The sequence below is a fragment of the Cyprinodon variegatus genome, unplaced genomic scaffold, assembly GCF_000732505.1.
Source record: "Cyprinodon variegatus isolate N-32 unplaced genomic scaffold, C_variegatus-1.0 Scaffold167, whole genome shotgun sequence".
Lineage (NCBI taxonomy): Eukaryota > Metazoa > Chordata > Actinopteri > Cyprinodontiformes > Cyprinodontidae > Cyprinodon > Cyprinodon variegatus.
In genome coordinates this window covers 585,027-607,380 of record NW_015150620.1, presented here as the reverse complement: position 1 = coordinate 607,380, position 22,354 = coordinate 585,027, and the positions used below count along the sequence as shown (strand labels likewise).

At 37.4% G+C, this 22,354-nt stretch overlaps 2 protein-coding genes across 3 annotated transcripts in view; both read right to left on the bottom strand.

The window, feature by feature from the left end:
- Nucleotides 1-949, bottom strand: part of LOC107086939 (interferon regulatory factor 5-like) — a 10,713-nt gene extending 9,764 nt beyond the window's left edge. The window contains exons 1-2 of the mRNA XM_015378233.1: nucleotides 788-949; nucleotides 520-619 (exon numbers count right to left, since the gene is read on the bottom strand). Coding sequence (XP_015233719.1) covers nucleotides 520-619; nucleotides 788-940 — 253 coding nt within the window. The 5' untranslated portion in view covers nucleotides 941-949. The remainder of the gene's footprint in view (nucleotides 1-519; nucleotides 620-787) is intronic.
- Nucleotides 950-5,055: 4,106 nt separating this feature from the next.
- LOC107086945 lies at nucleotides 5,056-15,146 on the bottom strand. 2 transcript variants are annotated; one of them, XM_015378246.1, is made up of 9 exons: nucleotides 14,735-15,146; nucleotides 14,548-14,644; nucleotides 14,309-14,457; nucleotides 14,075-14,217; nucleotides 13,803-13,965; nucleotides 12,327-12,420; nucleotides 12,017-12,086; nucleotides 7,273-7,346; nucleotides 5,056-7,195 (listed from the first exon to the last, which is right to left on the bottom strand). In XM_015378246.1, the coding sequence occupies exons 1-9, from the start codon at nucleotides 14,793-14,795 to the stop codon at nucleotides 6,007-6,009; spliced, it is 2,040 nt and encodes a 679-aa protein (XP_015233732.1). In that variant the 5' UTR covers nucleotides 14,796-15,146; the 3' UTR covers nucleotides 5,056-6,006. The 2 variants fall into 2 exon arrangements, with proteins under 2 accessions (XP_015233732.1, XP_015233731.1); XM_015378245.1 differs by having other exon boundaries at nucleotides 5,058-7,195; nucleotides 14,309-14,466; nucleotides 14,735-15,143.
- Between the last annotated feature and the right edge of the window lie 7,208 nt (nucleotides 15,147-22,354).

The window sequence follows — 22,354 nt, the reverse complement described above, 5'->3', positions numbered from 1 at the left end:
TATATATATTATTCTTTATATTATATACTTAGAATTTATATTTATTTCATATATGTATATATATAAATAATAAAAAAAATATATATATATAAATAATTTTTAATATATACAGTATAAATTATATATATGTATAAAACATATTTTTTTTCTAACTGTTCTCCTTTGTTTAGTTTTCTCCTTGGTCTTGTTGGATCACGCTCTTGCACGGCTTGAAACAAGTACCGTAACATCCATAGCATCTGTTTCTAAACAGATCAGGCAGTTGAAACATGGTCCCTTTTTAATTGCAAACACTTTTTAATTGAATCTCAAAAGTTCCATTATAGATCTGAGCAATACTTTAGCATCATTAATTGTTCTTGTGTGTAAAACCATAGCTGATGAAGCTTCAACAACAACAGTCAAGTCTGTTACTGAATGCTGTGCTGAATATAATCAGTACCATAGGAGGCTGATGGAGTATCTACAGTTCATTTGAATTAAGCCCCAACAGATTTTATATGTGTTTGTAGACTTTACCTGTGTGCATTGCCCAACTCCTAAAGAGCGTGGCATCCCGGTCAATGCTCCAACCATGACGAGCAGCATGCTTCCAAGGAATCTGGAAGATCCGAGCTGACTGTCGGACAAGATCAAATATTTTAGATTTCATATGCGTTACTAAACTTTTCTCTATTTAGTCTGTCAGTTTTATATCATCCACAAGAAACAACATGAACTTAGCTGTGTATGTACATGTTTCTGTGGATGTAAAAAGGGAGGAGCAGAGTGAGATGAAGGGGTCTACCTGATCCAGCCAGCTGACACCTGGATACTTCCCCGACTGAATCTGCTCCTCCAGCCATGGCCTCAGCCTCTGTCTTGCCGGTTGCTGCATAATGCAGGTCTGAGCTTCAGGTGTGCAGAAAGGTTGAGTGGATGGAAATGTCACTAGTGACATGAGAGCTCAAATAATAAAAGAAAGAAAAAAAAAATCATAATCTGTGATCAAATCAGGTTCCACTGGAATAACCAGCCTACTCTGCCAGATCCTTCCAATCACAGAGCACACAGTTAATCAGGATCCTGCTCCTCCTCCAGTTAGCTTCTTCTCCCAAACATAAACTCCTCCTCTTATAGGAAACATCTTTGGCTTTCTTTTAAGTAAGGTGAATGAAGTGGTTGGAGGAGTTAAAAGTAGTGCTGAGGTTCTTAAATATGTTAGAATATGTTGGATCTTTAATGCTACACATAAAATTGCAACAGTAAAGCCTATTTCTTTAGTTTGATAAGATTTTTCCAACACACAGGTGTAAAGGTGTGTGACAGGAAAGAGTGACAACATATGCACAAAAAGAACACCAGATGGAAGTAGAGCAAACGTGATTCGGTACAAATGTTGCTCATGAGGCTGTCTCATGCTGCAACATTGGTTTACAGAAAACATTACAAGCCCAACTGAGATAAAGGAATTTATACAAACTTAATAAAATAATCAAGGATAGAATAAATAGGCGAAGCAAGGCATGTCTATGTGCAAAACAAAAGTCAGTGCAGAGAATAGAAAACTGCTTTATATGAATTAAACAATAAAGCAGAAGAAAAGAGCTAAGAGGGGCACATAGAAAATGAACAGGAGGAGCCCCAGAACGGAGCCTTGAGGAACCCTGCATGTGATTTCTGTGGTCTCTGATTTTAAGTTCTCTACACATCAAAGTATCTATCCTTCAGGCAGGATTTAAACCAATCTAGTACTGTACCAGAAAGGCCGACCCAGTTTTCTAGATGCTCTAATAACCTTGAAAAGCTTAATTGGGGGAGTCTCTGTGTTGTCATTGGCATCATATATGTAACTAAGACAGTTTAGTTTCAGTTAAATGGACTAAATCTTTATCAAAGTGAAAATACAATAACTTACAAATTTAATCCGTTCATATATGTTATTTACAAAGTTTTAAAACTGGGTAACTAGAGCTTTATTATGCAAGTTTTGAGTTTAAAGTTTTTTGAGTTGTTAAATGTTATTACAGGAAAATAAATATTTTCTGATTCACCAAAAACCTCACCTGAAGGCATCTAAAATCAGTTTTAGAGACCACGCTGAAATATACTGATCTCAAGCCTTCCGTTCATCAGTAAAATAAAGCAAATGTTTTGTGCATAACAGATCACACTAGAGCAGGGGTCTTCAACCTTTTCCAGGCCAAGGACCCCCAAACTGATGGCAAATGGAGCGGGGAACCCTAATTATACATATTGTATGAAATTGTGTTTTATCAAACTGGTCCTATAGTCACTCTATTACATATAGAGTAATGCAACTAAAATTATAACGCCCTGGGATTATTCAAGTATATCAGACTCTGATTCCTGGTTGATGGGACAGGTGTTGTGAATGAAACGGTGCCCAGGTTGAAAGAGCTCCTGTGTGTTGCTGAATGTGTATTGATGACTGAAAGACTTCTTCTGCCTCCATTTATCTGTTTACTTCAGTGTGTTGAATTCATATTAATGTGGATTTAAAGACATTTCAATTAGTGGAAAAATATTGCAGTGAAGAACATAAAAAAAAAAAAAAACACTTTCGTGACCCCCATGCAGTACCTCCGTGGACCCCCTAGGGGTCGCGGACCCCCTGTTAAAGACCTCCGCACTAGAGATAATGAATATCCTGTCCATTAAGTGTTGCTTTCTTTAGGGGAGCCCTTGAGGTCCTGTAGAACAAGCTAAGTGGGCCTTTCTAAATCTATTAAATGGCATGAAACTATTCTTAGCCTAAAGACATTGCCTTGTTTTTTCCAAGAAATTTTATTAATTCCCCAAAGCTTCCGTCCCCAACCCTTAAATTTTTTTTAAAAACATTTTTTCTCTGGAATATGTATAGGAAAATAAAGATGTACCATTAGTTTTTACCATTGTGTAGATTATATAAAATTAGAATTATCTCTATCAGATGTTTGCAGATCTCTTACGTCATGGATGTGACTGAATTTTATTCATTTTAAAATTGAGATTCCTTTATTGGGAAAATGTGAAAAACTGAGGTTAAATTTTAGGATGAAAGTATGCGGTGGTCAGAACCTTGGAGCCACTTTTGACAGTGACCTTAGTTCTGGACAGAAACATCAAAAATGTTTGAAAAACAGCAAATTATAAACCTTGCACTATCAACAAACTTCAATATTTGTTTTGTAAAACTGACTTAAATTAAAAACTTCCAGTATAAAAACTATTAAATTCTCTGTATAGCTGGTATACCTTAGAGTTCCATTGCAATACTGTTATGATTTTAACACTGAGAGAAAGGACGTGTACCTCTATCAATAGTTTTAAATTAATTTTAAGATTTTTCGGCAACACTTTACAATACCCATTATTTATAAATGGAAAAGAGAAAATGTATTAATGTTGAACAGATAGTTTACTCATTTTTTATCTTTTTTTTTTTTAAACATCCTCTAAAGACCATTAACAAAAGGTAAATAGATCATATTGCCCTGCCATGTTAGTTTAGCATTAACTCTAACATCTGTAGACCTAAGACCTGAGCCTTGCCTTTATTTTTTATCTAAATTAGTTATAAGTAAGTAAGTAATGTTTATTTATATAGCACCTTTCACAGACATAAAGGTCCCAAAGTGCTTCACAAAATTACAATACAAATAAAAATACATATACAGTACAGTCACAAAACATGGTCATTAAACAGCCATTAATCTACTAGAATTCAAATATTTTCTTTAAAAAATAGGTTTTCAGTTCACTCTTAAAAAGATCAACAGAATCAAGTAAGCGCAAGGAAAGGGGAAGATGGTTCCAGAACACTGGTGCGACCGTCTGAATGGAGCGATCTTCCCTGGTCCTGTGACGAGTACAAGGGACCATGAGCAGGTTCTGGTCCTGAGACCTCAGCCTGCGAGAGCGGGTATAAGGACACAACAAGTCTCTAATGTAGGAGGGAGCCTGACTGTTAAAAGCCCTGAAGGTCAGCACCAGGATTTTAAACCTGAACCGAAAAGAGACTAGGAGCAAATGAAGATCTTTTATAATCGGCCTAATATGAGCCCTTCTGTTTGTACTAGTCAGTAACATCATCGCAGAGTTCTAAACCTGCTGAAGATGAGATAACTCCTTTTTGTTTAGACATAGGAATAGACTGTAACAGTAGTCTAAACAGGAATCACAAAGGTGTGGATAATCATTTCAAGATCATCTCTGGACACAATTGTTTTAAGTTTAGAGATTTTCCTCAGTTGGTAAAAACAGTTCCTTGTCAGCAGTTGTGAGTGGTGCTCTAAGTACAATGTTTTGTTAAAAATAACACCTAGGTTTCTAAGGCTTGGTTCAGCAGACAAACTCAAGTCACCCAGATACTGGTGGATACCTGGAATTTATTGGAGTTTATTTGCAGGGAATTTTCACCAAAGGCATTGTTAAACGTGCACAAGGAAATTCAGCAGAGAGCTTCACTTCTGCATCTCTTAGGACTTAAAGGAGAAGTAAAACTGGATATCATCAGCAAACAGATGGTGGGAAACATCATCAAATCCCTGAATGATTTTTCCTAATGGAAGGACATACCGTTATGTTGGACTTGTCCTAACATCAGTGGGCTTAATACCTTAATAAATTATCAATTTAGCTGTTATAAATGGTTTAGATGCAGTTTATAAATGAATCAAACATTAATAAGCTATCTGCTAATCATTAATAATTGGTCCCTTTACCATTAATAAATGGTTATTGTAAAGTTTAACTGATCTTTCTTCTTTTCACCCATACCTAGTTACTAGGTACTGTTTTGCCTAGATCATGAAGGCAATAGTCATTTGCTGCACCTACAAAAGGTTGAATAATTAGAAGTTTAGTTATTTGGAACTAAAGCTCTGGATTGTTTTTTTATTTTTCAGAGGCCCTTAGAGTTGGTGACGCATTTAACTCTTAACTCATCATGACACATCTACTGTATATGACAAATATAAAAAAACAGAGGTATGTGTTTACAAACTTACAAACTGTTTGAGCACTTAAAAGTACTAGATAGAAATAAAATACTATTAGAGCCTTGCCATACGATGTAGATTTATTAGCATTTTTTCAAAAGCGTTCGTATTTAAGAACTTAACACACAATCAGAAATCTTCCTTGTTAATAGAAACATTTATTACCAAGCCAGTGCACATGAAATAAATGAATCATTTTCAAAATACATTTTTAACTGATTTAAAATCTTTATTATTTAAAGGATTTGCTGCATCACAACGAGAATCTTGGCTTCATTTGGCCAGTAGTCTGTAATCCCTTATCGTTGCAGATCTTTGCCTCGCTATTTGTGAAAGCAAACATACTGGATGACTGTGACGCACACTTCTCTAGAAACGAACCCTAGCTCCAGAGAAGAGCAATGAGGAAGTAATTTCCAAACACTAAACAGACCAGGTTTTATGTTACAACAGCATGTTTTTGTCACATAAATCTATTTAAGTTGTGTTTTTCTTTTTTAAAGGACTCAGTAATGATAGATTCAAGCATTGGTACAATGCTAAACACATGAAGTTTATTTGGTGAACAAAATGAAGATAGAACATGTCATCTAGCAGAAACATGACATTCCTCTGCTTTCCTCACGCATTTATTTATTTATTTTTTTTACAGAAATACTATAAGGCAGACCTGTACACTCACATGTATAGGCAAAAACAAAAACATTTACATTTTGTACAAATAAAGCCTCTTTTAAAAAATATGAACACAGTAGTAAATAAAAAAAATATCTATTGCAGTTTCCAAATTTTTTCTTATTTGAATCTCCTCCGAGGTCCATTGATGTCAAGGAATGAAATCCCTGATGATACAATTTAACAAAGGAAAAAATATCGGATATGCGGTTAAAAAAAACAAAAAAAAACAAAACATTACTAGTATTTCCTGCTCTAACCATTAGATGGAGCAGCACTACAAACTGACAGCTTTGCTGCAGCTTCCACACCCTAAAGTATATTCCCTGAAAACCAGAGAGTTGGTGAACTACACGCATTTATATCCACTATCAATCAGTACTGGGGCAGATGAGTGATTAGGCATCATGGGTAAATGTAGTTTCTGTGGGGTCTGTGGAAACCCACTGGGACCAAACCACTGATTCAAACCTGGGATCAAGCTGGTTTGAGGGATGTTGTAGACTCCCTCATTTAGATTCTTGTTCTCGCATAGAGGATCACTGCTTTGCTTTTCTGAAATGATCACATCAGACTCTTCCACCATGTTTGAAATGAACACAGACTCTTCCATCTTGTTTGAAATGATCACATCTGACTCTTCCACCTTGTTTGAAATGATCACATCGGACTCTTCCACCTTGTTTGAAAATGGCTTGTAGCCATCCGCAATTTTAATGCTGCAATCTGACCCTGAAGGCACAAACATCTCACTGTTAAATTCAGAGTTGATGGACCCTTCATCACTTCTCTCAAATCTGAATTCAAACCCACACCCTGTGGTGGTACTGCTGGAGGATGCACTGTTGGCCTCTGTAGAAGAAGATCTCTTAGGATCAGGATTGCATTGCTGATATGACAGCACTACTCGCGCAGGAGAACAGATATCTTTCAGAGCAGGAAGGGGACAAGCACGTACCTGTTGGTCAGGACTGCAAACAGTGTTGCTTTTAATTGAATACCCAGGGTCAACTAGAAATTCGGCTCTGGAGCTGTCATATATAGATCTACTAGAATCTACTTTGCATGGCTGATATGATTGGTCTACTCGCCCAGCAGGTGAAGTATCTTTCTGTGCCAGAAGTAAAAAAGCAAGTGCCTGATGGTCAGGATTGTTCACAGTGTCACTTTTACACGAATACCTGGAGTCGTCCGGGAAATTGACTCCAGAGCCGTCGTCCACAGTCTGATTTGAGGGGCTGGGAAGAGACATAAAATAGCTCCGATTGACAATTCCTGATGAGGCAGCACTTGTTTCTCTTGAAACTATATTTGGCATGTTTTGATCCTGGGAAACAGGAAGCTCCAAATTTGGGAAAGGCGAGCCAAGGTTCTTTGGCAGGCAGCCGTTTAAAGCTTTCCACAGAGCATAATTAATGATAGCCTTGGGATCAGGAGGTTCAGCCTGACCATAACAAGGATCTGAAGAGCCTGGGCTGATTCCACAGCTGTTAGAATCCATACTGACGTCTTCTCTCTGGTTCTGGAGCATTTTTAGCCTAAACATGGAGAAAGGGTTACTCACCAACATAATCTCACACACAAACAAAATGATTACCATAGTAGCAGTATTTACGTCTGATCGTCGTCGTTTGGTTTTGGCGTATCAATCCAGATATTTGAGGGGGTGATAGGTGAAGGTTTTAGAACCTGAAACGTAAACAATTTATTAGATCAGAAACTGCTGACTAAAGTTCTCATGCTTGAAGCATTGACATTCCGTGCAGAAAATGAGCTATCCTTTATAGCGTCTGCAGCTTTTATATTATGTGATTTTCCCCTCATTCTGGCTGGCTCCGGGCAGGGGCATGTTCAGCACAAGCTGCAAGCTAAGAACACCACACTACACCAGGAACATGAGCAAGCTTATAACAACCATTCACATGTTTTCCAGTCAGGATGGTGCAAAGTTGTTAGAGAAACACAACTTTAAGGGGAACCGAGTATCAGTGTTTACCAAGGTTTTAATATGTTTTTGTTCTTAAACTACAAAGTAATGTCACACACTTTAAAGTCCTAATGTATGGAGAATAGAGGAACGCACCTTCTCCCTCCTTCAAATTGTGCTGCTTACTGCCAATCAACTGTGGACTGACCTTACAGTAAGGGAAAATCAGGCTCCATTAAAATATCTATTAAAATATCTCCAGATGAACACTACAGACATAAAGATGGTCTCCTTTGAGGTTATGAGGTGATCTAAAAAAATTTGCAATGAAAAGCACAAATCGTAATGTAAAATCTTGAAATCCTCCCACTTAGTCAACCATTTCCAGTTTTCACTTTCCAAGCATCTATTACATTTCTGACATCACATATTAAATCTAAGTCTTCTACTTCTTTGCTAAATCCACCCCAGCTGCCCAGTCAAGTCCTGCCTTGAGTGTTGCACCAATGCCATTTTTTGGCCCCGAAACAATACCTGGCTGAGCAGTATTGGCCGATACAGATGCCATACCGATATCTGTTTGAAATTGATGTGTGTGTGTGTATATGAAGAACTGTATACTACTTGGATGTAAAATAATTGCCATCATGGCTTTGTCAAGCTGCTGCCTACCTTTGTGAAGCAGGAAAATGACTAATACAAAGTGAATCCAGTAGAAATTTGTATTGCCTACCTGGAATGGTTGACACTAATTGAATAAACTTTTGGCTCTCAAAATGTTATCGGTGCCTTATTTGTTGGTACTTGCCAGATTCTAATGCCACCATTTTAGTGCAGGGCCCCACACGATACTGGTATCAGTATTGGTGCAACACTAACTGTCATCAAGCTCTCAATCCCTTCATAACTGCTATCATTCACTTCATTACTTACTACTAGAATTGTTCCTATCCTCTTCTAAACAGAACACATCCAGCCTAGATCCAAACAACTATGATCATTTCTGCCATCTTTCTAATTTGCCTTACATCAATTCTCCATCATAGCCGGTAAGCCCCTCTGTCCTGGGGCCCATATTCTAAAGGCCAATTTATGCTTCTGACACATAAACTCTGGAACAATCAAATCTGTCTCTGTGCTAGCCCACATCTAAATACGTGTGAGAATGCAGTGTTTGTGTAAAATGATAAAAAAACAAAGGGGGAATATGGATTGACGTATCACCGATGTTATACGTAAAAGTGCATGCCTGCAGATATGTTGCCATAACTTTGCTCTTTTCAACCTGATATCAATGAAGAAAATAGGACTTAAAGCCAATTTATGCTTCTGACGCATAGCCTCTGCAACCGTCAAATCTGTCTCTTTACCGTCGTTGCGCACTTCAAAAAAATTCCTAACTACGCGTCGGACAGTCGCAAACCCGCGCAGATCTCAAGCGGATGTTTACAGACAAAAAGCAGCTGTGATTGGTCCTTGATATGCCTTTCCGGCTGTCTGCGTGGTCGTCCTTCTCGATTCGGTGCCGGGGCGCGCTATTTTTAAAAACTCAGGAACAACTACAATGGACAACTACAACGAAAGGTTGTTCGGTCTTTTTGCCAACTCCACTAACAGAAGCTGTTCCTCTTTGATGTCGAGCAACTCTGGATCCATCTCCGTGACCGTGATATCTTGCAGACGTGCCATTGTTGTTTTGGAAGACAAACACTCCCGCTGACGCTGCCGAAGTTCTCGCGAGTTCTCGAATAGGCTCCCCTTGAGCTATGGATGTAAACTGGTGTGCATCCCTAGAAATTTCAGACCGACGGTGTAGAGGCATACCAGCAAAACTGGTTCACGACCACACCCAAGCGACAATTTTTGTGTATGGTTGCAGAAGTATAGTCTGCCCTTAGCCCTTTTCAGTGTCTTCTTGTACATTTCACATTGTTTTCATCATTATGTTGATGACACCCAGCTCTATAGTTCTTGTGAGCCAAATTCAAAACTTCCACCATTCTCCCTAACGTAACGCTTACCTGAAATAAAGTCATGGTTTATCTCTAACTTCATTAAGATTATCATTGAGCTGAGATCACACTTGTAGAACCAAATCTGTTTTACTGAAAGGTTTCAGATTCTCCCTTTCTGGGTTTTATTCCAATAGGGCTCTACCCTTTCATCTCTCACATCAGTAACATTGCCCATTCTGTTTTTATCTGCATAATAACAATCATCTTCATCTCTCCTTTTGCCTGCACTCTGTGTATATTCTTATCGATAGCCTCATCACTTTCATCTCTTCTTTTGGCTTGTTTTGCTAATATGGCACTGGGAATAAATGTCCCAGAGCTAGATGATAGCCCAACAGATTTGCTTTCACACCCAGGCCATTATGACTGTTGCCATAAGATTCTGCTTGGTACTTGTATATGAAACTTTTTTAAATGAAATTAATTATATATTATTTAGGGAGTAAAATCATATGCAATGGACACAGAGACAGAAAGGAAGGTGGAAAAGAAACACAGGATAAAAACTATAGGGAGAGAGAAAGACAGCAACAGGAAACAATGCATGAAAAGACAGAATATAAAACAAAACAGCCACAGTAGACAAAGAATATACGTATATTGTAATTCCGAGAAGTCTGCTTCACCCTCGACATCCTTCCTTTGTTTAACACTAAACTCACTTCCCATCTGTTAAAAGGGGCCTATTCTCTGTAATTGGCTGCTGGTCATAGCTTTTAGTGTGTTGTTTTTAAGCTTGTTGTTATTGGTGTAATGTTGCTCTGAATACACTATTAAATAAAATGTACTATTAGGATTGCTAAAGGAACTCCAATCATACTTCGGCAGATGGTCACGAGAACTTTAGCGGCGCCAGCGGGAGCGTTTATCTTCCAAAACAACAATGGCTTGCTGCAAGATATCATGGTCACGGAGATGGATCTTGAGTTGCTCGACATCGAAGAGGAACAGGTTCTGTTAATAGAGTTGGCAAAAAGACCGAACAACCTTTCGTCGTAATTGTCCATTGTAGTTGTTCCTCAGTTTTTAAAAATGGCGCACCCCGGCACCGAATCGAGAGGGACGACCACGCAGACCGCCGGAAAGGCATACCAAGTACCAATCAAAGCTGCTTTTTGTCTCCCAGATCTGCATGGGTTTCCGACCGTCCGACGCGTAGTCAGGATTTTTTTCAAGTGCGCGACGACGGTACAGAGACAGATTTGATTGTTGCAGAGGCTATGCGTCAGAAGCATAAATTGGCTTTAAGTCCTATTTTCTTCATTAATATAAGGTTGCAAAGAGCAAAGTTATGGCAACACATAGAGATGTCCCGATCCAGGTTTTTGCACTTCCAATCCGATACCGATATTGTTTTTGGACTTCCGATCCGATACCGATACTGGCCGATACCAGCCTATCCGAGCATGTATTTAAGTTTAAGTTAAAGTATTTAGCCTTAGTTGTAAGACTCATGTTGAAAAGGGTTTTAGTACTCTTGATAACATCTAGCCAGCTAAATTAGGTGAGATTGAATAAAACACAATGCTTGGTAACAACAAACTTACCTGTTTATTAAGAGATAAACACAAACTGGACAAAATTATGAATAGCAATCTGAAATTGCACAGTGAGCAGTAAAACCGTAAACAGTTAAAGGTGCAAGTATTACTGTAAGTTTTAATAAAAATGCAAAACAGGGGAACACTGGCGCAAAATAGTTGAATGGATCGTTTCAATCGGCGAAACTGGAAAATACGGACCGGATTTTTTTTTAAAAGCTGGATCGGCAGTCTGGATCGGCATTTTACATGCTTTGCCGATACGCATTTTTTTGCCAATATCGGCGTCCCGATCCGATACGTGGATCGGATCGGGACAAGCATAGCAACACATATCTGCAGGCATGCGCTTTTACGTATAACATCGGTGATACGTCAGTCCATATTCCCCCTTTGTTTTTTGATCATTTTAACACAGAAACACTGCATTCTCACACCTATTTAGATGTGGGCTTGCCATAGGTTATAGCTTAGCTGGCTATATGCTAAAAGGCTTTTTTCCTTCTTTGTTAGAAGGAAACCAAATGACTATACTCCTGAGAATACAGAGTAATTATAGATAACTTTATCCACCGGGGGCATGAACAAATACAAAGCAAAGGTAATAAAAATAAAGAAAGGTAGTAAAACATAAATAATAAAAAAAAAAATCATATGTAGAGAAATATGATAAAATACTTTTTTTTTTTTAGTTTATTTTCTTCCTTAAAATGCACCTCACCTGAAAAGTGCTAGCGCCCCCTCAGGGAGGGGGGCCAACACACCTCAAATGCCCATGACCAGTTCTGCATTTTAGCCATACTCTGGCTATATGTGTCACTCTCAATGCTTTTGGTCAAATTAGCTGAAATAAAAAAGCCCAAAATAGAATCTTACCTGTGGCATCATGGCTGGCATAAGAAGTTTTTTTGGGTCTGAAAAACTATCCCACCATTTCCTTTTAATCCTAAAAAAAATTATGAATAAGTGTGGACAAAGCACAAAAGTTAGGATACTGAGGAAAGAAAAGCATGTGAGTCAATTTTTACCACGGCTGCACTTTAAAAAATGAAAATGTCTTGAGAGCTGTACTGTACGACATTTCTTTTTGTATACAGTCTGTGTGTACAATATGATGATAAAGTCTGTCTAAGTCTAAGTCAATACAGCCACAAGACAAATTTGTCATTAAGGCTTCAAGGCTTACCTTACAAAGCAGGTGTAAGCAGAGACAAACAAAATGATGCCAAGTACACTGAGGGCAATAATAATTCCAAGGTACAACGTTTGAAAGGAAGCAGCTGTGAGGTGACAAATGAAAAGTCAGAGTTAGAAATCCTGTAAATACACCAGCTGAGACATACAGGCCAATGTTAACGTCTCAGTGGTCTGTTTTGTGGGGGGGGTATGAATCCGATCTCATCAAAACAATGCCTTATAGTTCAAATATACTCTATGTCCAAGTAAAAAAAAAACAAAGCATTAGCACTATTCTCCTAACACATTGCTGTTCTTTATTACATCAGATATCTGCAAATACTAACATGAAGGGATGCCTCTGAGGCTTTCTTGGTCAAATTAATTTCACTGGGCTAAAAAAAAACAAAAAATAACTTTTAATGTTTGATTTGAATCTAATGTTTTGGTATCATAGTATTTAAAAATATCTTTATTATGGTAAGAGGAACAACAGCTGGAAGTACAGAATGATACATTTAATAATTCTCTTTTTCAGAAATGATAATATTCTGAAATAAATGATGAGTTGATTTAAAGGTTTGTGAGGGCAGATTTGCATTAGAAACTGCCATTTACCATCTATTTTTTTTTACTATTCCTTTTATTACTCAGAAACAATAAAAGTTTATTTTTATTGTATAATGTCCCATCTAAAATATTTATTTAAGGAGAGTGTGAAGCAGTTTGGTCGAGGGTTAATAAGCTGAACCAAAAAAAAAAAAAAAACAGCTTCAGCCACTGGTTCCAGTTTCTCTGTTGTCTTTTATTCCTTTTCTCTCAGACAAAACATTTTCCTCGGCTTATATAATCAAGTGGCAACACACCTGCACTTGAGTGGACCAAGCCTCAATTAAACAGGTAAAAAAAAAAAAAAAAAAGTTTAAACAGAGAAACAAGAATAAAATTAATCTTATTTGCAAACTCATAAAAAAAAAAAAAAAAGTTTAAACAGAGAAACAAGAATAAACTTAATCTAATTTACAAACTCATCTACATAAAAAAAGAGTCTGCAAAATAAACAGTGTGAAACTAGATAACTCAAAAAGTTACTTTAAAGAAAAACAAACAAAGCATAACTCTAAAGGAAACCCTCTAAATGGTAGAACCCAGCAAAGTAATGGATGACATCATTTAGTCAATTTAGTAGGAAATACTTAAACAATGGTGAGTAAAAAGGAAAACAAATGCCATGAATATATTTTGAAATAAAATATACAATTTCATCCAATAATCCTGAAGTAATAGCTTTAACCTAAACATAAGTAGATGGAAACTGCAACATAATGCTAACACAAACAAACCCGGGATAGTAAGTGAAAGTCAAAGTTGCAAAATAATGTTTAAATTTAAGAATTACAAAGATTCAGAAGAAAGAATAAGGGACTAACTAAACCTCTTTGTCACAGAGAGAAAACTTAAACTTTGAACATAAAGTAAGACTTACGGGTTTCAAACTCCATCTCGTTACTTGTGTTGCTGAAGATACCACTCAAATTTGTTTTGCTCTGCACTCGGACAACATATGCCGTATTTGGTTCCAATTCTTTCCCATTTATTTCATACCTCTGCAGATTATTGTCTTTAGCTGCGTTGACCTCTTTAGAAAACTGTTATGAAAGAGAAAGTGTTTGCGGTTGATATTTTTTTGTCAACAACAAAAAAAACAATAGTGCATAAACAGAACCAAACACAAAGGACCCATTAGGAATCTCTTACAACTATTTCTTTGTCTTCTTTTTTAGAGACAGTCAATTTAAAAATCAGTGGATCAAGTATGGGATTCATGTTTGTCCTCCATTTGACAACAAAGTTTCTCTCCTTTTTTTCCACCGAGACAATAGTTGGAGCTTTGGGCTTTACTGTAAGGACAGAGAAAAGGCGTGAGCTTTTTTAGTTTGCTTCTAGTCTGTGTATAGCAGAGCTTTTCAACTTTTAAAAACCTCTACATACTTATTTCCAGGGTATTATCAATCCACTTGGAATCCACTTTTTCGCTTCCATTAAAGGCTTCTACAGTGCAAGAATCCCCAGGTCCAAATTCAATATTCAGTGAGCAGCAACATTGTTCATGGCCACACTGCCACATAGAGCAGCTGTTTCTGTGTTGACTATAAAGAGAAACAAAGATTTGTAGACATTTCATATATAAGCATGTAAAATGAACCAGAAAACTAAAGCAAAACACTCACTCATATGCAGCCGTGACGTCTAGGGTGTATTGAGAGCACTGTTCGGCCGCCAGCTGGCAAAACATCTCTTTTTCATAGTCGTAGGTACAGCTGAGTTCTACACGACACATTCAGTTAAGCTATAGTTAGATTTTGACAACATTTTAGTAAATATTTATCATCAAACGGCTGTTACATACATACATACCAAGACCAGATTTGACGCTCGCAAAGAATCCAAAGAGAAAAAGCAGCTGGAGAGAAGCCATAGGCCTAATTTTGAAAGTGCGCACAAAAGTGAAAGTCGAAAATGGGAACAGTTGGATTTGGAAAAATTGTTTCCAGTGTTTCAGATTAACTCCATTATATATATATAAAAAAGTAGGTGTCCCGTGTTGTATATGTTGAAAAATAACCCACCGCCACAGTTTCCAGAAGAGCGCAGCGCTGAGCGTTGGTCGGGAGTCTTTGCGAGAGAGTTAAAATGTTCCTGGATGTGTCGCAACATGCGCTTAGGAGAAGCGCTTCCCACAAACACTCCTCTTCCTCTGAAACACGATGAGGCAAGCATACAAGGCAAGGCAGACCGTGGTCAGGCACTGACGTCCACTTTAAACTGCTGTCTTCCAGCGAAACCAGGAAATGTCTCTAAAGTGGGTGAAGGGAACTATCGGCACAGCCTTTAAAACAAGCGCTGGGATGAAAGTGTAAGGTGTTATGATTGGATAAATAACAACACCCAACTTGCACTGTGGCAGATGAAAAAACATCTGAAGATATAAGAGACGGTATTATTTATTCTCCTGCCTGGAAAAAAAAAAAAAAAACTAAAAAAATTAGAAGTCACAAAAACTAATATGCAGGATACATTTCTACAATTTCAAAAATACATCTGAGTAAACCTACTGTGAAAACCTTGAAACTATTTAATTGTAAGAATATAACACAAGCTGACTGTTTTAGAGAGAAAAGATGGATTAGAGTTTTATGACATTTAAATATAAGTTAAAAAGGTCAATATTTCCATAGATGTAAATTAGGTGAGCATCTAGATCAGTGAATGTGGCAGTAGGGAAGAGTTTGTCTTCAGCAAAAAAAAAAAAAAAAAATCCAATTTATGCAAGATGTCAAACTTTTAAACTATTTTTTAATGACAGTCAGGTGCAGTAAAACGTGCTTAGGGCTTAGTAATAAAAGGTGACACTTCTAGGGATTGGGCAAGATCATTTTTTTTTTATTATTATTTATTTGAATCACACAAATTAGTGACAAGACATGTAACATTTCTATAAATGAATAGAACATATGAAAAAAAAACTCAAAAGAGTAAATTACAGTGACATTAAATAGGCAGGAAAAGAAGATTTATAATATAAACATTATAAACTTAAACTAATTATGTTTCAGTTAACAGTTTGAATAAAACATAGGAAGGCAACTCCAAACAAATTAGTTTTTAACCTTGATTTAAAAGAACTCAGTAAGTCAGAACATTTACAATCTTCTTGAACTTCATTCCAGATCAGTCGAATATAAGAACTGCATCATTATTTGGTTCTGCTTCTAGGTAGGCTTGAGCCGATAGACCTCATTTGTCTAGGCTGCTAGTACTCTGGCAAGAAGTCTGTTAGTGCTCAGTCATTTAGTGATCCTAAATTTGAAAAAGTTCAGTCTGCTCTTTAAAATACAGCCAGTGAGCATTTTAGAAGTTGGGTGATGTGCCCCATTTTCTTATTTTTAGTGAGGGTGCGGGCAGCATCATTTAGGATCAACAGTGGCTGTGAAAACACGGCTGCAGCAGTCAGTTCTACTAAAGACAACACATTCATTTGATTTTAGACATCCTTCTCATTTAATCCTGGAAATGTTCTGTAGGTGATATAAGGACCTTTTTCCTGTCTTTATGTACTTCTGAAGGTCCATCACTACATCCAGATTTCAAGCTTCTCAATTTAATTGCGCCTCCTCTGGTGTATATATAACTTGAATTTTGTTTTTATTCAACTAGAGAATGTTTTGGCCCATCCATGCATTAGTTTCTTTTAAGTATTTACTCAGCTCTTGAATGGGTTCACAGTTACCCGGTGACACTTAAAGATAACTTGTAAATCATCAGCATTGTGATGGTATCTTATTGTTTGTAGATATTAAATTGGAGGCTCTCCTAGATGCACCCTTGGGAAACCTTATATATAGGTTTTGTGGTTAGTGATGTGAAGTTACTAGGGGTGTAAATAATAATCGTTTTGTATCAATGCATCATTCCAACAGCCAACGATTCGATGCATCGACATGTCAGCAAGATTATCCATTCATGTTTGTTTTTTTTTATTTTCATTTGCTCCTACACCTAATTCTGACTCCCGTGCTATGGTGGCAATAAACCTATTTTGCCCTCCTACCTCACTTCCTTTAGCCACTACTCTCTTTCCGCTTGCACACACACTGTAAACAGTGGGCAAGAGAGACATGGCGGAATCTGGAGTATTGAAAATAATTGAATCGTTGGGTCAGGAAATTGATAATGAATTGAGTCGCCATGATGGTTAAAATTTACCTACTTACGCAAAAAAGTCCCTGTCCTTCCAGTAAGATTCAAACTGTACCAGAAGGGCTGACCCACTTCTTCAGACACTCTTATAGAAAGGAGTGATCAACAGTGTTGAGGGCAAAACTGAGGTCCAATGACACTAGAAAAGTGTTTCTATCCACAATTTGCATTTATACAGATGTCAGTGGACACCTTGATGGTAAAACTGGAGTGGTATGCATTTATAGTGCAGGTGTGAAAATAAACACACAAATAAATGATTACATTGAACAATTAACCAGCAGGGAGGGTTGATGATCCTCCATCCACCCATTTTTTATCATGGTTAATCCCAGTTGGGGTCACTGGTGCCTATCTCCCGCTGTCTACGGGTGAGAGGTGTGGTACAGCCTGCACAGGTCACCAGTCCATCGCAGGGCAACACAGGACAAACAACCATTCACGCACACACTCACACCTAAGAAAATTTGGAGAAGCCAATCAACCTAACCGCCATGTTTTTGGGCTGTGGGATGAAGCCTGAGTATCCGGAGAGAATGTATGCATGCTCAGGTAGAAGATAAAAACTCCATGCAGAAAGACCATGGGCCGGGAATCAAGCCCGAAACCTTCTTGCTGCAAAGCAGCAGTGCCACCAACTAATTCCTTCTTAAACCAAACATCAGATCACATATTAATTCTCTTTTGCCGGGGTCTGAGTGCCAAATATCTTCTCTCTTTCATGACAGTTAAGTAACCTTTTTAATTGCAACTTCTCGGCATGTGAGTCATTCCAGGTTAGATTAAGGTTAAATCTAAATGTTAAAATTAGGTTTGTTCAAAGTCAGCCATTTTAAAAGCCAACCTTTTTGTTTTGGCCATCGAATTTATCTTCAAATGCATAAACCTTTTTCTTTTCTCTTGGTTGAGTTAAAGGATATATGAGCTCATGTGTTTTTCTTACTTGAGAGTTGTCCCGGATGTAACTCAAAAGAATCTGAAGAATGTGTTTCTTTACATCTTTCAATGGCCAGACAGGTTTTTGTGGGAGATTGTGACACTGCACTGTTCTCTCTGCTGTCTTCTCTGCTAATTTGATTGTGCACTGTTGGCAGGTCTCATTCAGCCGAAATTAATCCATTTAATTTAATGTAGATCAGGGTATTTAACCTGCAGCTCGCAACCATAAGTTGCTCTTTTCCTCCAACATGGATCTTAAAAAATAAAATAAATTCAAGAGGCCTTTTGATGTTACTCTGTATATTTTAATGCAATAATTTGTGTATCTAGAGTAAAGTGACACAGAAGGTTCAAAGCTTTTAAAAGTAAGTCAATGTTTTATGGCCCCAAATTATGTGCTTTATATTAATCTTGAAATTAAGACATTTAAAGTGGCACATTTGTATAGTGTATAGTTTTTTTTTGTTTTGTTTTTTTTACACTGGCATAGTGTAATATTTTCAATTTTTTGACCAGTCTGTAAAGCTTCTCAGTTTGACAACAGATGGTTGGGGGACTTTAAAATGGAAAGTAAGATTTCATTTTAGAAATCCAGTATGAGGGAAAGGGTGAAAGAATACACTTTTAAAAATGTAATAAATTAAAAGTAACAGAATGCTTTCGCTATATGTTAGTAAACCAAAAAATGTACTTAATATTAAATCAAGTAATTCAATTCAGTTAATTTCTGTAGTGCCAATTCACAACACATGTCCTCTCAAGGCACTTTACAGAGAAAATACAACCATATCATATAGCCAAAATGATTCAAAATTTTCTAAGGAAAACCAGTTCATTGCATCAACTCATTGACTCAAAGGCAATCTCTCACACCAAGCCTGGTTGTAGCGACAGTGGAGAGGAAAAACTCTCCTTTAACAGGAAGAAACCACCAGCAGAACCAGATAAATACTCTAAGGTTATACAAGAAAAAGTCAATTTTACATAATTCAGTCACAAATTCTATGGAAATAAAACGATCAGCACTTTTTATCTGAACTGTGCAATACACCAACACTGTTGGTACAAATGAAACATCCTAATACAAGCCTGAAAAACACATTTAGCTATTAGTTTTTCTAATACTTAATAAAACTTTTAAAAAATCCCAAATGCTGCACACAAACCACTAGTAATGTCTAGTATGTTTATTTTTTATTTCTCTGGAAGTCGAGTGCTTCCTTTAAAAGCCCCAGAATTAGGAAGTAATGATTTAGTAAAAACAACACAACTACCTGTTACGACATGTAAGAAATAGAAGAATTCCTCATTATGAGGTCAGCTTGGCTGCTACAGGGACAGCTTTGTCATTCTCCTGATGACACAAAGAAAGGTGACTTTGTCTTTAGTCAACTTTAGTAACTCCAAATCATTTCACAGGCCCTGCATCACACCAGTACCAAAATACTGCATATTTGTACCATATATATTTATGCTCTGAACTTCCATATCAATGTGTTTTTTTTGCACAATGTTTTTTCTCCTATACTGTTTACATTTGATTGCTGCTGCACTTTATGGAATGTAAATATTCGTTTGCTGTCTAAAAAGCTGAAGTTTACCCTCATCTCCCTCCTTTTCAGCAGGTTTGCTTCAGGTGGTTTTGAACCTAGCAATGGACCAGCCAGTCCACTGCTAGACTGCATGCAGAGTTGTTGCTATCCAGTTTCAGAACAATGAACTTTAACTTCAATTTTCAAACTTCAGGAGTCTCAAATACCTGTCTGCTGAGGCGCTGCTGGTCAGCTAGGAAACTTGTGATCCACTAAAAAGTGGAGCGTGCTGGTTCTGAAAGCGAAGCTGATACCCACAAACAGGATCATGTCTTTCCCTGGGTGGCTGAGGCGGTGCAGCATGAAGAGTAAGTGCCGGATTATGGTGGAGCATTTAATACTAAAGCAGACCATACATTGATCCATGGATCTGTTTAAGCTGTGGGTGAAAATGGCTATCAGTTGGTCAACACGTGTTTCCATGTAGAGTGTGGAGACGCCATAGAACCAAGACAATAGAGATTGATAAAAGCTAAATAAACTGTTTCAAATCAATATGCAGAAAGGTCATATATAGACCTGACTTTATGTTGAATTTAAATGATGACAAATCCATATGGCTCAAAACCGCTCACTTCCCTGTTTTTAGGTCCAGCACACTCAGTCAAAACTGCCGAAACTGCTGAATAAAAGTCTTTCCATAAGATAAATGTCTCCAGCTCCATTGTTAGTGTTAGTTTTCTGTCACATGGGGAACTTTTTATGCAAACTAAGCAGTTACATTCTGGTATTGTGTAGCCAGAGCATTTTCTTCCACATGTTCGCTGTAGTTTAATCTCTAACGTTTTGCTCTTTCTGCCTTTTCTCAAAGTAGCTTTGTCTCGTCTGTTCCAGTTTGGCTGTGACACCACCCTGGAGCGAAATATCAGCTGTGCTGCTGCCATCAACACCTTTGTTTATAGATGTTGGAGATTGGCCTGTTTTTCCCGGTGTGTTCCTGTTTCTCTGACTGTGACTGGCTGGATGTGCTCTCTTCATCCTCTGAAATGGGAGTTGGCTCAGAGCTTGTCTGCCTGGCTGTGTGCTTCCTGGACGGGGCCACCTTTTACAGCTGCTTTTTGTATCTCTGCTTCTGTCTCGTTGAACCCCAGTCGGCCTCGGCAGATGGCCGCTCACACTGAGCCTGGTTCTGCTGGAGGTTTCTTCCTGTTAAAAGGGAGTTGTTCCTCTCGACTGTCGCTACAAGCATGCTTAGTGTGAGGGATTACATCCAAGTCAATGAGTCTGTACAATCAACTGGTTTTCCTTAGATAGAAAACTTTGCATCAATTTGACTGTATGATCTGGTGAACTGTAAAGTGCCATGAGATGACATGTGTTGTGAATTGACGCTATAGAAATAAACTGAATTGAATTGAATATCCACAGGTGCTTTTTCCAAACTAATGGCTTTCTCTCTAATGTTTTACAATCTCAACTCTTTACCTAGGTGGATAACATGTATTGGTATGTTTACAACTATCCCATACACTGTTCTTTCAAATTCATGATGCTATTTGGTCACTAATGTTCTCTAATAATCACCCAGTGGTTAATAGTACAGCAGCCTGTACAGAAAGAATAGATTATATATACTAAGTAGGCTAGAACACTACCGCAAGCAATAGGCTCCACTAGAATTCATGTAGATTTTTTTAAGAGGCTAAATACATTTTCATTGCGTTTTTTAGATGTTTTCATAAGAAAAAAAATCTATGATTAATTTTTATACTATTAATTTTGCGACTATGGCTTGACCCATGTACATTTTTGCATGATAGGTGACAAAATCTATATATTTAGAGGGTTAGGATCAGGTCCCTGGATTGGATATCAGCTGGATCCAGCTCAAAGCATAAAGTACCATATGATCAGACAACAAAAAACATCTATTATCTTAATTAATAATTTATATTACTTTACTTACCATGCAGGAGGAAATTAGGAGTTTTCAGTATCTAAAACTGTCTGCATTAAGGATTCCACTATCATATAATTGTCACGTAATTGGGAGTGGTGGCCTCCAGGATAGAGGATTGTGCTTGGGTCCCAGAGGTTCTGAGTTCATCTCCGACAGACTGCCACTCTGGGTCCCTGAGTAAGACCCTTTACCCCGCATTGCAGAGAATGCATTTCTTCAGTGTGAGATCAATAAAGTTCTATTATTATTAATCCATTTAAAAAAAAATAAAATGAATAATTAAGAAGTTATCAAAACCAATTCAACATATCTTTTTTCGTATTTACTCCAAAAACAATTAGGGATTCTTTACAATTTGTATAATTTTAGCAATTTTACAAAACATACACTTTAGAAACCCAAACCCCCACCTTCCCCTTAAAATAAACTCGCATACAAGCTTCTTTATTAAAACATGTTTACAGTGCAGGTCATTAAATAAATCAACGGAACAATGAACTAATTTGTTGAAATGTTGACATTTGTGAACGGCCCCTTTAAACAGCTCTATGGCTGCAAAATTCATAGAAAAAACAGGAAGTAGGCATTCCACAACGGACCATGTTTTCTGCTCATGTTCAGTGCTGCAAACATTTTGGTGTGATTTGCATAGATGGATTAAACAACAGCTATCTTCATTCCCAACCTTTATCTCCAGGGACGATGTCACTTTTGGCCTAATATTGCAAAGTAAGGGTGATGAGCTCTGCACTAATACAATTGTACGTCTAGCTAAGTTTTTCATTCATAAATGTAGAATTGCTAAATCATCTCCCAAACTTGCTATTTTTTTAAATGAGTTTAAGC

Excerpts from the sequence above, each read along its gene's own strand:
- LOC107086945 (XM_015378245.1), bottom strand. The coding sequence starts at position 14,795 with ATGGCTTCTCTCCAGCTGCTTTTTCTCTTTGGATTCTTTGCGAGCGTC. Across the intron at positions 14,467-14,547 it reads GACGTCACGGCTGCATATGA|TCAACACAGAAACAGCTGCT; the intron begins GTGAGTGTTTTG and ends TTCTCTTTATAG. Across the intron at positions 12,087-12,326 it reads GCTTACACCTGCTTTGTAAG|GATTAAAAGGAAATGGTGGG; the intron begins GTAAGCCTTGAA and ends AATTTTTTTTAG.